General features: G+C 38.5%; 1 protein-coding gene across 1 annotated transcript in view; it reads right to left on the bottom strand.

Moving 5' to 3' along the window:
- LOC136886360 (serine/threonine-protein kinase/endoribonuclease IRE1) overlaps window positions 1-16,889 on the bottom strand; it is a 387,729-nt gene that overhangs the window by 268,111 nt on the left and 102,729 nt on the right. The window contains exon 4 of the mRNA XM_068231041.1: window positions 9,248-9,393. Coding sequence (XP_068087142.1) covers window positions 9,248-9,393 — 146 coding nt within the window. The remainder of the gene's footprint in view (window positions 1-9,247; window positions 9,394-16,889) is intronic.

Genomic DNA, 16,889 nt, shown 5'->3' with positions numbered 1-16,889 from the left:
TTCTTGGAAGTCCTAAATTTTACCCCCCCCCCCCCCCCCCCCGCTCGCCCAAAATCAAGATTGCCTCACAATTTGCCACACGAGCTGAAAAATTGAAATTAAGCGAATTTATACGTTTTACTGTTATTTATAAGTTTCATTTCCGTATTGATGGATATTACTTTACAGAAAAACAATATATATACAAATCTCCACCTTATCAATACAAATTTATTTTACATTAAGCAGGTAAATATATAGTCAAATAGTCAAGACTAGTTTCGACCCCTAGGGGGTCATCCTCAGTTGACATGCATTAAAAATTGTATTGTTCATAAAAACATCACATATAGTGGTAAAAGTTTAGACTAATTTAGACTGATCATTAATGTTGGTATGTCTAATGCATGACTAGTGTGCATCGTTCATGAAGACACATATCACCTTACTGCTACTACCATCCAATTTTTAGGTTATATAATATGGAACACACATATGTTTGTGTAACTCAACAGTGGCAAGTTCAACTATGTACACAATTGGCTATTGATTAGTCACATGAAAGTACAGAACACTGGCTTGAACATTTCTGATTGAGGTATCAATGCAACACCTTACTTGCATACATCCTAGAAGCTAAATTCAGTTTGTAAGGCCCATTACTTCTGATTAAAACTTAGTATGAAGTTAAAATTTGAATAAAAATATTTGCTAATGTAGACATTAAAATGTTGTTAAAATGGGCATATAGTCAAAAACAGTGGTATGTATGCCACACATGTCTAGTTAAAAATACATTACATTGATGTTGTTTATGTGCGGTACAACATGTACACTGATTTGGAATAAATGAGGTTTGTATATATAGTGTTCTAACAATCATAATTCCCATGCTTATCTGTCATCTATATAAATATAATCGCAACGACCGTCTGTCTATACATTGGCTATTTTGGCGGAATGTCCGTACAGTTATCCGTTTGTTGTAATGACCATCTGCATATTTCTTAACTTTGGTGTCTGTTTGTCGGTTTGATTGCATGAGTTTTTATAACTTGAAAACTACTGTATATATTTCTACCAAACTTGATATTTAGAATCCACCTATCCTTGTGTAGGTTTTAAGGCCAATATTATTTCTGAATACCTAAATTTACTGGGGGTTTATCCGAAACCGGAATTATGATTTTGTACTTCCTCAAAATATGTACATCCGAAATTAATCGAAATCTACAATCCTTAATGGAAACCCATTTCTAAAACTTTTGTTCTCATGTGAATTTTTCGACAGGAGGATTAATAAGTGAGATATCATGAACGGTTGGTTTTGCAGGTTAAGTCCAGCGGACATAGCCAAAATGTGTCATACGTGGAGCAGATTCCTTATCTATCGATATAAATAAAATCGTAACGACTGTGTGTGCCTGTACATTGACTATTTTGGTGAAATTTTCGTACAGATACCCGTTTGAGGGGTAATAATGATCGTCTGCATATTTTTGGTATAATTTCCTGTAAGTCATAATTTTTACCCCCTCACCCAAAATCCAGATTGCAGCATAATCTGCCAGACAAGCACGAAAATTAAAATTTGGCAAAATTATACGTTTCAGCCTGTAACGAACAAAAAATTTCACAGATCTTTAATTTTTTCATTTTTTATCCCCGAAGAATATCGAAATATGGAAGCAATTTTAATGATGGTGCAGACCTTCGTTTCGAGGTATTTCGTGGGATAAACGGGAAGTCCTATCAGATAACAGATGGCACAATCTTCGTTGAATTTGGAGTGATCTTCAACCTTGGTCTTATGACTTTTTGTCGTATCTGTATCGCTTATATGTTAGATTCGGCTCTATTTCTCGATTTCAAGTAAATTTGGACTCTTTACCTATATAATTCATACTTTCAATCACTTACAGGAAAGATAGTATGATCAAACTCTACACAAACATTGGCCCACCCAGTACCCATATGTGAGCCAAATGCTATGTCACATAATTATCCGAAAAGTAATGCAGTGTAAGATAATCTTATACAAATTTCAACATATTCAACGTTTCTGACTCAACCTGACCCATGAATAGATGAGATGCGAGAAAATATCATAGGACCAGCCATTTAGATCGCTAAATACTGCGCCTTACGGTACAATCCTTTGTCAATATGACGTACCGTTTAGCAGCAGTTAATCTGTAAATGAAGGTCTGCAATATTGTAAACATTCATATACTTTCGTATGTCCATCTATATATATTCATTGATGTCGATTTGCAGCGATCGTGAAAGGGTGTGTCTTGTATTGTAATCAGTACTCCCTACACCGACTTTGACTGCTGGCAGTAGGAATGGGGTCCTTCTCCAACTCCTGTGTAACTGGCATTAGTAAGGAGGGCCTACCATTTTAATGAATAATTCATTTCTCGATTTGTCTTGCAGAAGGCAAGGGATCATGCAGTTTTGTTCAAAAGTCCCCTACCCTATTGTGTTTGGCTCTAGACCAGAGTGCCCGCCATTATAAACAAATGTTCCAGTCTAAAATTTGACTAGCATTAGGCATAGTGGCCTGCTATTTTCATGGAAACTCACTAATTCTGTGTGTCTGGCAGTAAGCTGGCTGGCAGCAGTAAAAAGGGCCTGTCATTATAATGATAACTGCACAACTCAATTTTGACTGGTGGTAGGGAAGTTGCCTGCTATTATAATAAAAACTCCTCAACTGTAATCTGTCTGAAAGTAGGAAATGGGTCTGCCATTGTAACTAAAACTTCCCAAATCGATTGTGACTGCGCAGTAGGCAATGGGGCCTGCAATTATAATGTAAACTTGCCAACTCGATTGTGAATGGCAGTAGGCATGTGAGCCTGCCATTATTTTCACAACTCCGCAACCCTCACTTTACATTGGAAACAACGTATGGGGACCTCCCCATGCTATTTCTCGGATAAGGCTAAGAGACATGCAATTTTAAAACAATATAATTTACTGCACGCACAGTATTTACGTCGATATCCGTATACAATGTAGAATACCGTAGCGAAGCACGGGTACGTTTGCTAGTTTATAAATAATTGTAAATATGGATGTAATTCGTGTTTGTCTTCAGTGCGTTGGGAAGGCATATATATGTACTGAGACTTAGGAGTTAAGGTGCTCAGAGGCCATTCCTCTGCTTGGAATACGGTATTGGTTCTAAGAGTCTCAAAGTCGTGTGATGGATTCAAGAGTACTCGAGGTCATGTTCTGCCCTTTTTCTTTTCCGAGAACTGCTTGATGTATGAGTCATCGCACTGGTGTGTTTGAATGTGAGTTTTATCAGTGATGAGTACAAGGCATGGTAAATGAATATTTTTCCCTGGTTTGAGTTTCCTTGCAACACCCTAAATTTTTACTCCTATTTGTTTTTTAAATGTTGGATAATTCAGAATGCACATAGTAATTAATTTAAAGTAAAATTTTAAAGAGGATATGGATTGTTCATTATGTGCCCTAATGGTAAGGTTGTGGGTGTGTAGTACTTCAGTCAATGAAAGTCTAGTTTGGGTAATTTATTATTTGGAGCATGCTTTCTCTTTTATGCTGACCTGTCATATCTGCAGTGCTTGAAAGGGTTGATTGTGAATTGTGTGTAATGGAATTAGGTGAATGGTAATGTGTCATGCTGTATCCTCAGTATCCGCCTCTCTCTCTTTGCCCCACCCCTTCATTTTCCTTTGAAACTCACAACGGTTAGTGTGAGGCACACAACAATACGCCATGCACCCCATGCCGCAACAAGAGGTAAGTCCAACCTATGCCATTTGACTAACACTCACTCACTCTCTCTCTCTCTCTCTCTCTCTCTCCCCCTTTCTATTCATTAATGTTATCTATCATTTGTTCAGGTTAACTTCATGGACACCGCAATGAATTGCGAATTTATACCAGCCACAAATTAAGAATGTGTCAGTTTTAACCATATCTTCATGTACCGTCCTGACAATATCCAACAGCATTTTAGAATGATTTTAACAAGCACTATGGGAGCATTTCATTTTATTTATGTTGGTCGATGTGGAAACACCATCTAGCAGTTCTGTGTCAGATGGTGGTTATTTACAATGGTGTCCCGTGGCTTGCATACTGCTAAACCCACTCAAGTAGATTTGGTGATTGATGATCTGACTATAGACATTTACCAGTTCCCATTTTGCAATTGAAATTGTAATGATTAGCAGTGATGGAACTAACAATTCTATGAATATTAATACAGGAAAGAGTCTGGATGATGAGCATACTCCAGATGCTAAGAATTTAGAACCTAATTTATTTTTCAGATTTTACACATAATTCATCCCAGATTTTAATGTTAATTGTGTGTTTGTACATTAGTTTTTATGTCAATTGTGTGTTTATACATTTGTTTAGTTATTAGGTGTATTACATTAAGGCTGAAGATGGCCAGTCCCTAGTTTAGTAATGTAATTCAATGATATTGAATATTACAGTATTGAAAAGGGTGGAGCATTACAACATTAATTTAATCATTATTATTGTGATCACAATTCAATACGGAACAAAACCATGAAGACTACTGAGTGGAAATCAACTGCTGTCCGGTCATGTTGTGTGATATGAAATCTAGAAGGACAACGAAAAATTACTAAGTGGGCTATAACAAAATCTATGTTTAAAAAATCATCACCAAGGTGAAAAATAAACCTGCCACCACCTTAAAGAAAGTGCTTACAGTAAAAAGAAATATTTACATTCACATATAACAGTAACAAAATTTTTCAAGTCGCAAATATTGTCAAGATGAGTATTAAAACTAGGGAAGCAATGTTTAGGAAAAGAAGAACCACATCCACAAAAATATAGAAAAAGAGACATAAAACTCACAACAGCTCTATGTTTACGTCATATCATGCCTTTACACTGGCTAAGTTAACACTAAGTTGGTAACATGTTCGTCCTTGTGCAGAGGAGAGCGCGGGAGGGAGGGGGAATGTAAACAAACGGAGTGAGGAGTGGAATGCGTGAGACTGGCGTACATGGTGATGGCAATAAACTGAACTTATTATAAAAATTTATGATTTCATCATAAGACATTGACTTTCTCCGAATATCACTAAACAATTAGAATTGGAATTAAAACTCAATTGTATCATTCACTCATTTGATATAACAAGCATGTATGCAAATCTATATATATAAAATAAGAGTTTTGTCTGTACATTGGTCAGAAATTTGAAAAGAATGGTATTTTTGTATCGGTCATGTCCACAGCAACAAAGAAATGCACTTTTTAATTTTCTGTCATTTCAGTCCGTCTATATGTATTTATGTGCGGACATCCCGAGAAAATGGCTGAAGAGAATTTAATGAAAATTGGTATGCAAAATTGGGTAATGAGACACCACAATCTAGGCAATACATAATTTTATCCACACTGAGTGAAATGGTACTTTAGGGGAAGGCCTAAAATTTAATTCTCAAATATCTATGTTATTTATGGTCCTATCGATAAATACTACATAACTACATTACTACATAACTAAAGTTATATAGAATTAAATTTACGATCATTTATGCCTTATACATTTTTATCATACCGAATATGATAACTGAGAAATTCATTAATTTTGATTTTTGTTGCTAAGTCCATTTCAACGTCGAGGCACGAGAAAACGGGTGAACAGAATTTAATGAAAATCTGTATGTTATGTCGGGGAATAAGGCTCTACAGTCTAGGCTATAAATAATTTAATACATTTTGCATTAAATGGTAGTTTAGGGGAAGGAGCCTAAAATTTAATTTTTAATTACCTATATCACTGGTCCTATTGAAAACTAGCTACTACATAAGAAAGGTTATAGAGAATACAATTTACGATCATTTATGTCTTAATACTGTTTTACCGTACTGACTATGTTAACAGAATTCATGTATTTAGACTTTTGTTGCTTAGTCCATATCAACGCCGAACATTGCTAACATGGAATTATTGTTCAATTGTGTTAACCCCTTCCCAGCATCAACCACTTATAAGCACCAAAGTAATTATTTGCAAGTTGCGTGAACCGCTTATAAGCGTCATACAAGTTCCTGCGTTTATTACAGATTGTGTCAACCGCTTATACGCGTCAGAAGTTTATAGATACTTCTGAAATCTTTTGGCCTTATTTTATAACAATGTACTACATTTTATTTCCATAGAATATCGTATTTCGTGGCCATGCACATGTTTTCCATGTGGTCAGCTGTCGATGCAATGTGCGTCTGCGCTTAATTCCCCGAGTGTAAACAAAGAAAGATTTTTAGCAGCGATATTCAGTGAATGCTCTTACTATGTGATGAAAGTGAAGACAAAAAGTGACAATTATTCTTCCGAATCGAGTAATGAATTCCATGATGAGAGACAGGAATGTGAAGAAATTGAAGACTTTCAGACTGACTGGGTTTTGTTTGGAAAGCTGTACAACAGATTTGATTTTACCAGCAATTGTGGGATTCATGCTAACTTTGGGGATAATCCCGAAACATTGAGAATATTTGAACCTTTTCTTAGTGATGAAAAATTATCTGAAGTAAAAAAGAAATACACATCATGTGGAAAATTGATGCTCAGTTAAGTTTGCACACTACTCATTCCAATCAGTGCCTCAGAGTAGGAACTGAATAGTTGAAATACTGTGATGAAGCAGTGTGTTGAATAGTTGAAAGACTGTAATGAATCAGTGTTACGTACCAATAGTATCAGAAAATGCTGACAACGAATTTTGTCATGATTGTCTTAAGGCATAAAACCATGTGATCATTGGTCCATATCGACAAGGAAAATTATGAAGATGATGATAAGAATAAGAAAAAATCGTGACGGAATGATCCCATAAAGAATAACGATAACTTGAAGAATAAGACAAGAACGAGTCATGAAGGAAGGAAGCTTTACATTGGATGCCCTAATATCACAGAGTCAGAAGGAAACTAAAGGTGAAGGCCTACAATATTGAAAGGTCATAAAATTGATCAACAATAACATTACATTGGTCAATGTTTGTTGCGATGTACATTGTCCCTACCTGAATACTGGTGGGAAGTTGCGGGGAGCTAGATATATTTTTTTTTTTAGCATGATATTACTCTAGTTCATAAATTTTCTGATATTATTGGTACGTAACACACTGGTTCATCACAGTATTTCAACTGTTCAATCCCTACTCTGAGGCGCTAATTGGAATGAACAGTGTGCAAACTTAACGGAATTTGGCAGAGGAGCGTTCACGGCTGTCTGCGGCCTGCTCATTCCGTAGAGAAGCACGGCCACATCAGCTAGTATATCTATAAAAAACACCACTGATCGAGTTGAAGATAACTTGAATAAATTTAGTACCCTTAGTACCTTGGAAATTGAAGAATTTGTAACAATCTTAAGTTTTGTCCTGGAAAATATTTTTTTCCTTTTCAATAACCACATATATCAACAAAATGGACTGCCTATGGGCTCACCAGCATCGAGTATCCTTGCGGATATTTATATAGACTACTTAGAAAAAAACAAGATTGTTAATAAATACAAAGGTATTTATCACTGGTACAGATTTGTGGGCAATATATTTCCAATCATTGTTCAACAAAAACCAGACAATTTTTTTTTGTTTTTTTCAGATTTTCTCAACTCTATAGAGCCATACATTAAATTCACAATAGAATTGGAAAATCACATATCTTTGAATTATACGGGCCTTAAATTCACCAGGAATCACAACAGTCTTACCTATGACGTATAGAAAACCCGCTCAGGCAATTAATGTAATAAAACAGGACTCTTTTAACAAAAATTATCATAAGAAAACTTCCTTTTACAGTTTGACACATACAGCCTTGAATATTCTGCTCTCCAAGTATAATTATAAGAAAGAGATTAATACCAACTATGAAATACCTCTAAAAAATGGGTATAACAAAAGCTACATCAACAAAATCATCACCAAGGTGAAAAATAAACCTGCCCCACCTTAAAGAAAGATAGTGCCGACAGTAATTTTTTTTTTGCTACGGGCTTTACGTCGCGCCGACACAGATAGGTCTTATGGCGACGATGGGATAGGAAAGACCTAGGAATTGGAAGGAAGCGGCCGTGGCCTTAATTAAGGTACAGCCCCAGCATTTGCCTGGTGTGAAAATGGGAAACCACGGAAAACCATTTTCAGGGCTGCCGATAGTGGGATTCGAACCTACTATCTCCTGGATGCAAGTTCACAGCCGCGCACCTCTACGCGCACGGCCAACTCGCCCGGTCAACAGTAAAAAGAAGTACATTACATTCACATATAACAGTAACAAAATTGTTTAAGTTGCTAATATTTTCAAGAAACATAACCTTCAAGTTTCATTAAAGACTGATAATACCAATGCCAGATTATTCTATAGTATGAATGTCATTATTTATTTACACTGTTTATGCCCACATTGGAGCACCAAAATCAACCTTATTTTACAAAAAAATCTTCAAGAAGTACATCAAAAAACAAGTTCACTTTTTAACACCTGATAATTTTTCTTTTGCCAAAACTTCTCCATTCTAGACGATCTTGCAGCCCGTTCTTCTGCTGTTATAACATGCTGCTTACATTTTGATGTTTTTTAAGTGATAGTTTTGTATATTTGTTGTTTAGAATCTTCTTCTCTTCTCTATTTTCAATTTGCTCTGTAGTAATTTTCAATTCATCCAAATCCACTTATATTTCTTTAAACCAAGTGTTTTTTGTTTTACTATTCCAAAAGAAATCTAAAAGCTGTTTTACTCACTCACTCACTCACTCACTCACTCACTCACTCCGTAGGCTTCTGAGGGACCTCACAATCCTCTTCCATCCTTTCCGATCTTGAGCCCACTCTTCCCAGTTATCAATTTGGAGGGTCCGGCATACCTTGTTGACCTCCTTCTTCCAGGTGCTTCGGGTCTTCCTGAAGGTCTTTTCCAATTAACAGATCACTTGTATAGATCTACTGGTGCTCTGTTATCCTACATCCTCAGTACATGTCCAGCCCAGCGCAGTCTGTTGGATTCTATCGTGCAAATTAAATTTTTGCACATTAAGTTCATGTTTTATAAGCTAACACTTTAGCCATTCGGAAGTTCTATTGGATATACTTAACTTACATCGTGAATCATGATCAAATACACACAAACGTCATTCCTTCTGACAGAAATAGTAAGTAATTATGAGAATTATAAAACAAAAGAAAACAAGAAGCTAGTGAGTTTGAGGAAAGTGTCACCTGTATAGAGAATTCCATCACTGCTACGGCAGGGGCTGGATGCAACCAGTTGCGGAATGGTGAAAGGCAATTTTTTGAGAGCATCTTGGTCCAAATCCCCAAGGACATACAAGGAGCCATCCCTAGGATCTGGTAAAAATAATGGCCTAGAAAGAGGTAAGAACAAATGAACATTATTTTCAATAGAAGACCATACAAATTTTTTCTAAACCACATAAAGATGATGATGATGATGATGCTTGTTGTTTAAAGGAGCCTAACATCTAGGTCATCGGCCCCTAATGGTACGAAATGAAATGACAAATTAAAAGTTTAAAATCATCCACTGACCAAAATAACAATTGTTATGAAGAATGAATGGATGGATACGAATTTAAAACAATCAGTAGATTCGACACAAAAACTATCATAAAAATAGTATTACTGACCAATGGACCACTTCTAAAGCACAATCCTGAATCGAGGATGCTTGTTGTCTAAAGGGGTCCAAAATCCAGGTCAATGGTCCCTCATAATGGTACTTGTCGCTAGTAAAGTAGAACCATGGTACTTGTCATGTTGGGGTACTAATCAAAAGTAGCGTAGACTCACGGTGTTGATGTTACTACTCACAAGTATTGTACGTCGTACAGGTAATGCAGACCTATGGTGTTTCTCACGTAATAGCGCCAATCATAGGCAATACAAACCAATGGTGCTCTGCACCTACGTGTACTAATCACGGGCGCCGGTATTCCCGTGGTGTTCCTCACATAGTGGATACCAATCGCAGGCAACGCAGACCTACAGTGTCGCTCATATAATGCTACTAATCACAGGCAATGCCCAGACCCATGGTATTTCTCACAACGATACTAATCACGGGTACTGGAAACCCACAGTGAACCACTCTCTACTGCTAATAATCACAAACCTATTGTGTATCGAATATAGTGGTACTACTCACAAGTAAAGGCAACCCATGGTGTTCCCCGCGTGATGGTACTAATCAAAAGCAGTTTCATGGTTCTAATACAAGCATCCCTTAGTCACCCCTTTTAGTCGCTCTCACAATAGGCAGGGGATACCGTGGGTGTATTCTTCGTCTGAATCCCCCACCCATAGGGGGTAGACAGAAGAAAAAGGAAGAAAAAAGAAGGCATCCGTCATTTTGAAAAATGAAGTAACAGACGAAGAAAGGCAAGGGCCACGGAGGGCGTGAGAATGAAAGACTCCCTAGGCCTTGAATGCTCTAATATCGTCGAAGTCAGAAAAATACAAGAGTTGACCAAGGGAGGTCGGACAGGATAGATGAAAGTGAGGAGCCTGGCACAAGTAAGTGGAAGCAATGTCGGGACTCAGCTAAGGGCCCTGTGGTCGCCAACCCACGCTCCCAAGTTGAGAGCCCCTTGGGCCCCTTTTAGTCGCCTCTTACGACAGGCAGGGGATAACGTGGGTGTATTCTTCATATGCGTCCCCCACCCACAAAACCACATATTTTAGCATGTATGTCTACCTCGTAACTTTACAGAATCTTAACCCCATATGAAGAAGTTTATTCTGTAATCACGTCATTATTTACGCCAACATTATAGGTTATGTATTTACTAATATACACTGACAGAGCAAATGCAACACCAAGAAGGAGTGGTTCGAAAGGGATGAAAGTTGGGGAAAAAACAGAGACGGCACGGACGAATAATTGATATTTATTTCAAACCGATATGCAGGTTACACAATGCGCACGGCATCGACTCAGTAGGATGTAGGACCACCGCGAGCGGCGATGCACGCAGAAACATGTCGAGGTACAGAGTCAATAAGAGTGCGGATGGTGTCCTGAGGGATGGTTCTCCATTCTCTGTCAACCATTTGCCACAGTTGGTCGTCCGTACGAGGCTGGGGCAGAGTTTGCAAACGGCGTCCAATGAGATCCCACACGTGTTCGATTGGTGAGAGATCCGGAGAGTACGCTGGCCACGGAAGCATCTGTACACCTCGTAGAGCCTGTTGGGAGATGCGAGCAGTGTGTGGGCGGGCATTATTCTGCTGAAACAGAGCATTGGGCAGCCCCTGAAGGTACGGGAGTGCCACCGGCCGCAGCACATGCTGCACGTAGCGGTGGGCATTTAACGTGCCTTGAATATGCACTAGAGGTGACGTGGAATCATACGCAATAGCGCCCCAAACCATGATGCCGCGTTGTCTAGCGGTAGGGCGCTCCACAGTTACTGCCGGATTTGACCTTTCTCCACGCCGACGCCACACTCGTCTGCGGTGACTATCACTGACAGAACAGAAGCGTGACTCATCGGAGAACACGACGTTCCGCCATTCCCTCATCCAAGTCGCTCTAGCCCGGCACCATGCCAGGCGTGCACGTCTATGCTGTGGAGTCAATGGTAGTCTTCTGAGCGGACGCCGGGAGTGCAGGCCTCCTTCGACCAATCGACGGGAAATTGTTCTGGTCGATATTGGAACAGCCAGGGTGTCTTGCACATGCTGAAGAATGGCGGTTGACGTGGCGTGCGGGGCTGCCACCGCTTGGCGGCGGATGCGCCGATCCTCGCGTGCTGACGTCACTCGGGCTGCGCCTGGACCCCTCGCACGTACCACATGTCCCTGTGCCAACCATCTTCGCCACAGGCGCTGCACCGTGGACACATCCCTATGGGTATCGGCTGCGATTTGACGAAGCGACCAACCTGCCCTTCTCAGCCCGATCACCATACCCCTCGTAAAGTTGTCTGTCTGCTGGAAATGCCTCCGTTGACGGCGGCCTGGCATTCTTAGCTATACACGTGTCGTGTGGCACACGACAACACGTTATACAATGACTGTCGGCTGAGAAATCACGGTACGAAGTGGGCCATTCGCCAACGCCGTGTCCCATTTATCGTTCGCTACGTGCGCAGCACAGCGGCGCATTTCACATCATGAGCATACCTCAGTGACGTCAGTCTACCCTGCAATTGGCATAAAGTTCTGACCACTCCTTCTTGGTGTTGCATTTGCTCTGTCAGTCAGTGTATTATAAGCATTATTTCCTTCATTGTAAGAACAGGGTATGTATTTATTACTATATTATAAGCATTATTTGTTTCATTGTAAGAACACTATGTCAAATTGGTAACATTCTGTGGCACCAACAGTTGGGAATCTATATTAGACAAGCGAGTTAAATATAAAGAAAGTTGTATAAGAGCTTGGTTTGTCTAACATGACGCATATCACCCAACAGATTTCAGGGCATCAGTATGCCAATGTTTAGCGTCTTTATTTTTAAAATAGCACGCCACATGTAACGAGAATGCAATGTAGTGATTAGCTTGGACGGAGAAAAATGCAAGGCCAGGAAGTGATGATTGGCGGAAGAACCATGCGACTTGGAAAGTTTATTTAATGGCTGATTCACCAGGAGTGCTCATCTTTGAGAATTGTGGCTTGTATTATCTTGACTGGGATAACTGATTGACTTTGGTTACTGCAATGGCTACAGAACTGTGCTGTGAAGTGCTAAGCTAGTTAACATCATACTGTGATTATATACTTGCTAAAGTCTCTTACAATGAACTTTAATTCCAGTTAGTGTTTGCTACGTTATTGTCAAAAGTTGTGAGTCATGAAGGTATCTAACCTCAACTTTGAGTGGCGTACACAAGAGTGCACTCATTCATTTGGAGATAAACTGCGAGCTTCAGGCTACCCGAAGAAGTGTGAATTCAACACGTGAGGAGGATTGATATGTACACTTGTTCCACCAAGCAGTCATGAAACAATGGGAGATTAAGGTTATCAATGTCTTGTGCATCATTTTCATGGCAGGGTTTTACTCCTGTGTGCTGTAGCAGGGTATGTGGCAGCGGTTAGAGATCGATCATTTTTCACTAAGTAAACTCTTTTAAGATTAAAATTATTGTGTCCACCTTTTCAATACAAATATATATTTTTGGTGGTTAAATTCTACATGAATTAAACACACCAGTTAGGGACATGTTTTGCCCTAGTTATGGGCATCGTCAGCCTATATTAATCTTAAGGTCAAGAATTAAAACTATAAACAATGGAACTTGTAGTGAACTAACTTAATACTAAATACAATTGTCTTATGCTATTTACATAGTTTACAATATGTACAGTATGTACAATATAGTTTACAATATGTACAGTATGTACAATATGTGCATTAACTTTGCCAGAATTTACGAACAATGAATTAACTTATTTTATAATGACTAGACTTCCAATTGTGGATTGGATTGATCACAGCGTGAATTGGGGTTTCTCAAATTGTATTTACTAGAATTTATCACTGCTGAGTTGGGGTTTCTTCAGCTGTCGTCTTCAGCCTGAGTCGTAAGAATTTTTACAAAACCAGAATCTTGGTTAAAGTCATTAATATTCAATTAACATGTAGCATTCATCGGAGACAAAATTTGGGCCAAAAATAAATGAACCTTATATAATTGTAAATTTAAGAGGGCTTTATTTTTGTACATCGCTTTAATTTCATTTCTTATCCAAATCTCGTTGACCTTGTTTTGAATTCTATTCGTATTGGTTATACCCTTCCTCTGCGTGGGTTTTAGACATTTTGGTACCAATTTTTGTTCTGCCAGAATTTATGAACAATGAATTCACTTATTTTATAATGACTAGACTTCCAATTGTGGGTTGGATTGATCACAGCGTGAAATGAGGTTTCTCAAATTGTACTGACTAGAATTTATCACTGCGTGAGTTGGGGTTTCTTCAGCTGATACGGTCGCCTGAGTCATAAGAATTTTAACAAAACCGGAATCTTGGTTAAAGTCATTCATGTTAGGATTTGAAACAGTTTGAATATTCCTTTAGAAAGAAGCATGGTTATGTTTTAAGGTCGAAGCATGTAAGTAGGATACATATTGTTGATTTCATTCATTGCTTAGTGGATAAAAATATTTGGAAAATTCAGTCATTCTTGTTGATTAATTTTCCATTGGTGCATATTCAACCTGGGAGGAATACGAGTTGTCTGTAACTGGATAAGAGAAAAAACGGGGAATTAGAATGATGAATGTGGAACCCAATACGGTAACAAATGTAGAGTGAGTGTTTATCGTATGAACTTACTTGTCTTGTTGAGGTTAGCTGGGACCAATTGTTCCGGTTGTGTCTGAACGGCTAAGCTTGCTACTCCTAGTGTAGTATTGATGCTGTAATGGAGGGGTGGAGCGTGGTGGGGAATGGGGCGTGAGTTTCAAATCGTGCGTCCGTATTGTTGCTTGAGAGGCGTTACTTGAAATGAATTGGGCGGGCTTGGTATTACGTGTGGTTATTGGAGCGCATGCGTTCTGTGATTTAAACATACTGGGAACTTTATTCTGATTTACGGCCTGGATTAACCTCGAAGTTGTTTCATATAACGGATTTTTGTTATCGATGGCATCGTTAAGATTATTATTTTTGTTGTAAGTTTGATCCAAATAAATGTACAAATTTTCCATTTCGTTCAATAATTTCCCCTTGCTTAGGCTTTTAATGACCGTCAAATCATTTTCCATTGAGGTGAACTTACGGCCTGTTTCAGTCATATGCTGGCTCATGGCCGAATACTTATTATGCTTGGAAGCATTGTAATGTTCCAGATACCTCGTGTAAAAGCTCCTCCCTGTTTGTCCAAAATATGTGAACTCACATTGGGCACATTTTAACCTATAAACACCTGACCCTGAGTAAATGTTGTTGTTATTATTGACTTTACTGTGGTTGAGGAATATGTTCTGATTACTATTTATTGTCTTGAAGGCTATGTTGACGCTGTGGTTTTTTTTAAATATTAGTGATATGATGGATAGCCGGGCCATTATACGTAAACTAGCTGTTTGTCTTTGATTTCTCTGGGACTAGGTTGGACGATAGCCTAATTTTGATCTTATTAATTAACCGATTGATTACATTTATTTTAAAGCCATTGTACCGAGCTAACTGTCTTATGTAATTTAGTTCTGTTTCCAAACTTTTTGGCAAAAGAGGAATTTTTAGTGCATATTAGACTATGATAGGCAGCTAGTTTTTGGGTCTTAGGATGTAAGGACGACTCTAATAGTTATGGGTGAATGAGCAGGTTTTCTAAAAATTTGAAATTCAAAAGTCTATTCAAGCGTGTAATTGTTAAATCTAAAAAATTTACAGAATTGTTGACCTCATCTTCTTTGGCGAATTTGACGTTAGGATCTATTTCGTACAGTGAGACTAATATATCGTGACTGTTAGTAATGTTAGTAATGTGTGTGTGTGTGTGTGTGTGTGTGCGCGCGCGCGCGCGTATGCATGTCTCTCTCATTGTGAATAAAACATGAATAACCAAGACAGAGAGAGAAAGCACAAACCGTGTATGTGTATATGCTGTGTAAGTGTAAGCTTGGCAATCGTGTCTGTGTATATGTGTAGTTTTAGTGCTTAGCTAATAAATTTAACAAATAGGACACTACTAGGTTCTGTCTCATTTATTTAACCTGCCAACAAGTTACAATACTGACCTGTCATGCCTATATTGTGTTGTGGTACATCTCTGGGATGAGATGGTATTTTGTGTATTTCAGGAGTTATGTATTCTATGTGTGATTATAGTAACATACTCTAATGTCTTCTTTTGTTGTGTTGTGTAATATCCCCACAAGTTTGTTTTATATCCAATGTTTCAATTTTGAATAGGTTTGTAAGGTCAGGTGTTTTAAGATCTAAAATTTCTGTAAGGTCAGATATTTATTTCAGATTTTCTGTAAGATGACATTTCTAGAATTTAAAGTCTGTGAGCAGTTTTAAGATTTGTAGTTATGTCAAGTTCTTATGTAATGCTACTCCATCATCTTAGGTTAATTCAATAATATTTTGTGTTGGATGCAAAAAAGGACTGTACCCAGGAATTTCTGAGCTTTTCATTCTGCAGCTAAACTTTAAAATAATGCTTTCTTATACCTTATCGCATGGTATGGCTGGGCTCCCCTGGAGTGCTACATTCTGCTGGAGCAAATTTAAGCTCACAACAGAACTATCCATGCAGTCATATTGAAACCGATAATGAAATTTCACAGAGAGGATGAGGAGACCGTAAAATAGCGATATACACAAATTTAGCTGTCATTTCAAAATGAAAGGTGTTGAAATCTTGATACAAAATCCCTGTGACAACACAGCTCCGGACAACCATTTCATCTTGGTGGCTCGCTCGGCGCACAGTGGAGTGAAGTTACAGTTGTGCTGAAAAGAGCAAGAATGAACTGGCAGGCTCCCATGCACCAAAGTCACTTTATTGTTAGGAAACGAATGTGAAACATCAATGAGAAGCGTTAATCGCTTGATGAAATGAAAACCTACAACCTATTTTCCAGTCAATGACTGGGTCAGGGATGGAATGAATGAAGATCCCAACTTGCAGCAAGGATAGGAATTGTGCCGGCTGCTGAGCCCTCTCGCACTCCTCTGGGGCAATGGTTAATGACTGACAAATGAAATGAAATGATAGTGGAGAGTGTTTCTAGAATGAAAGATGACAAGGAAAACCACAGTACCCAGAGAAAAACCTGTCCTGCCTCTGCTTTGTTCAGCAGAAATCTCACATGGAATGACCAGGATTTAAACCACGGTATCCAGCGGTGAGAGGCTGGCGCACTGCTGCCTG

Source organism: Anabrus simplex, chromosome 1, assembly GCF_040414725.1.
Source record: "Anabrus simplex isolate iqAnaSimp1 chromosome 1, ASM4041472v1, whole genome shotgun sequence".
Taxonomy (NCBI): Eukaryota; Metazoa; Arthropoda; class Insecta; order Orthoptera; family Tettigoniidae; genus Anabrus; species Anabrus simplex.
The sequence above is the reverse complement of the archived record's forward strand: the minus strand, read 5'-3'. Positions and strand labels throughout refer to the sequence as shown.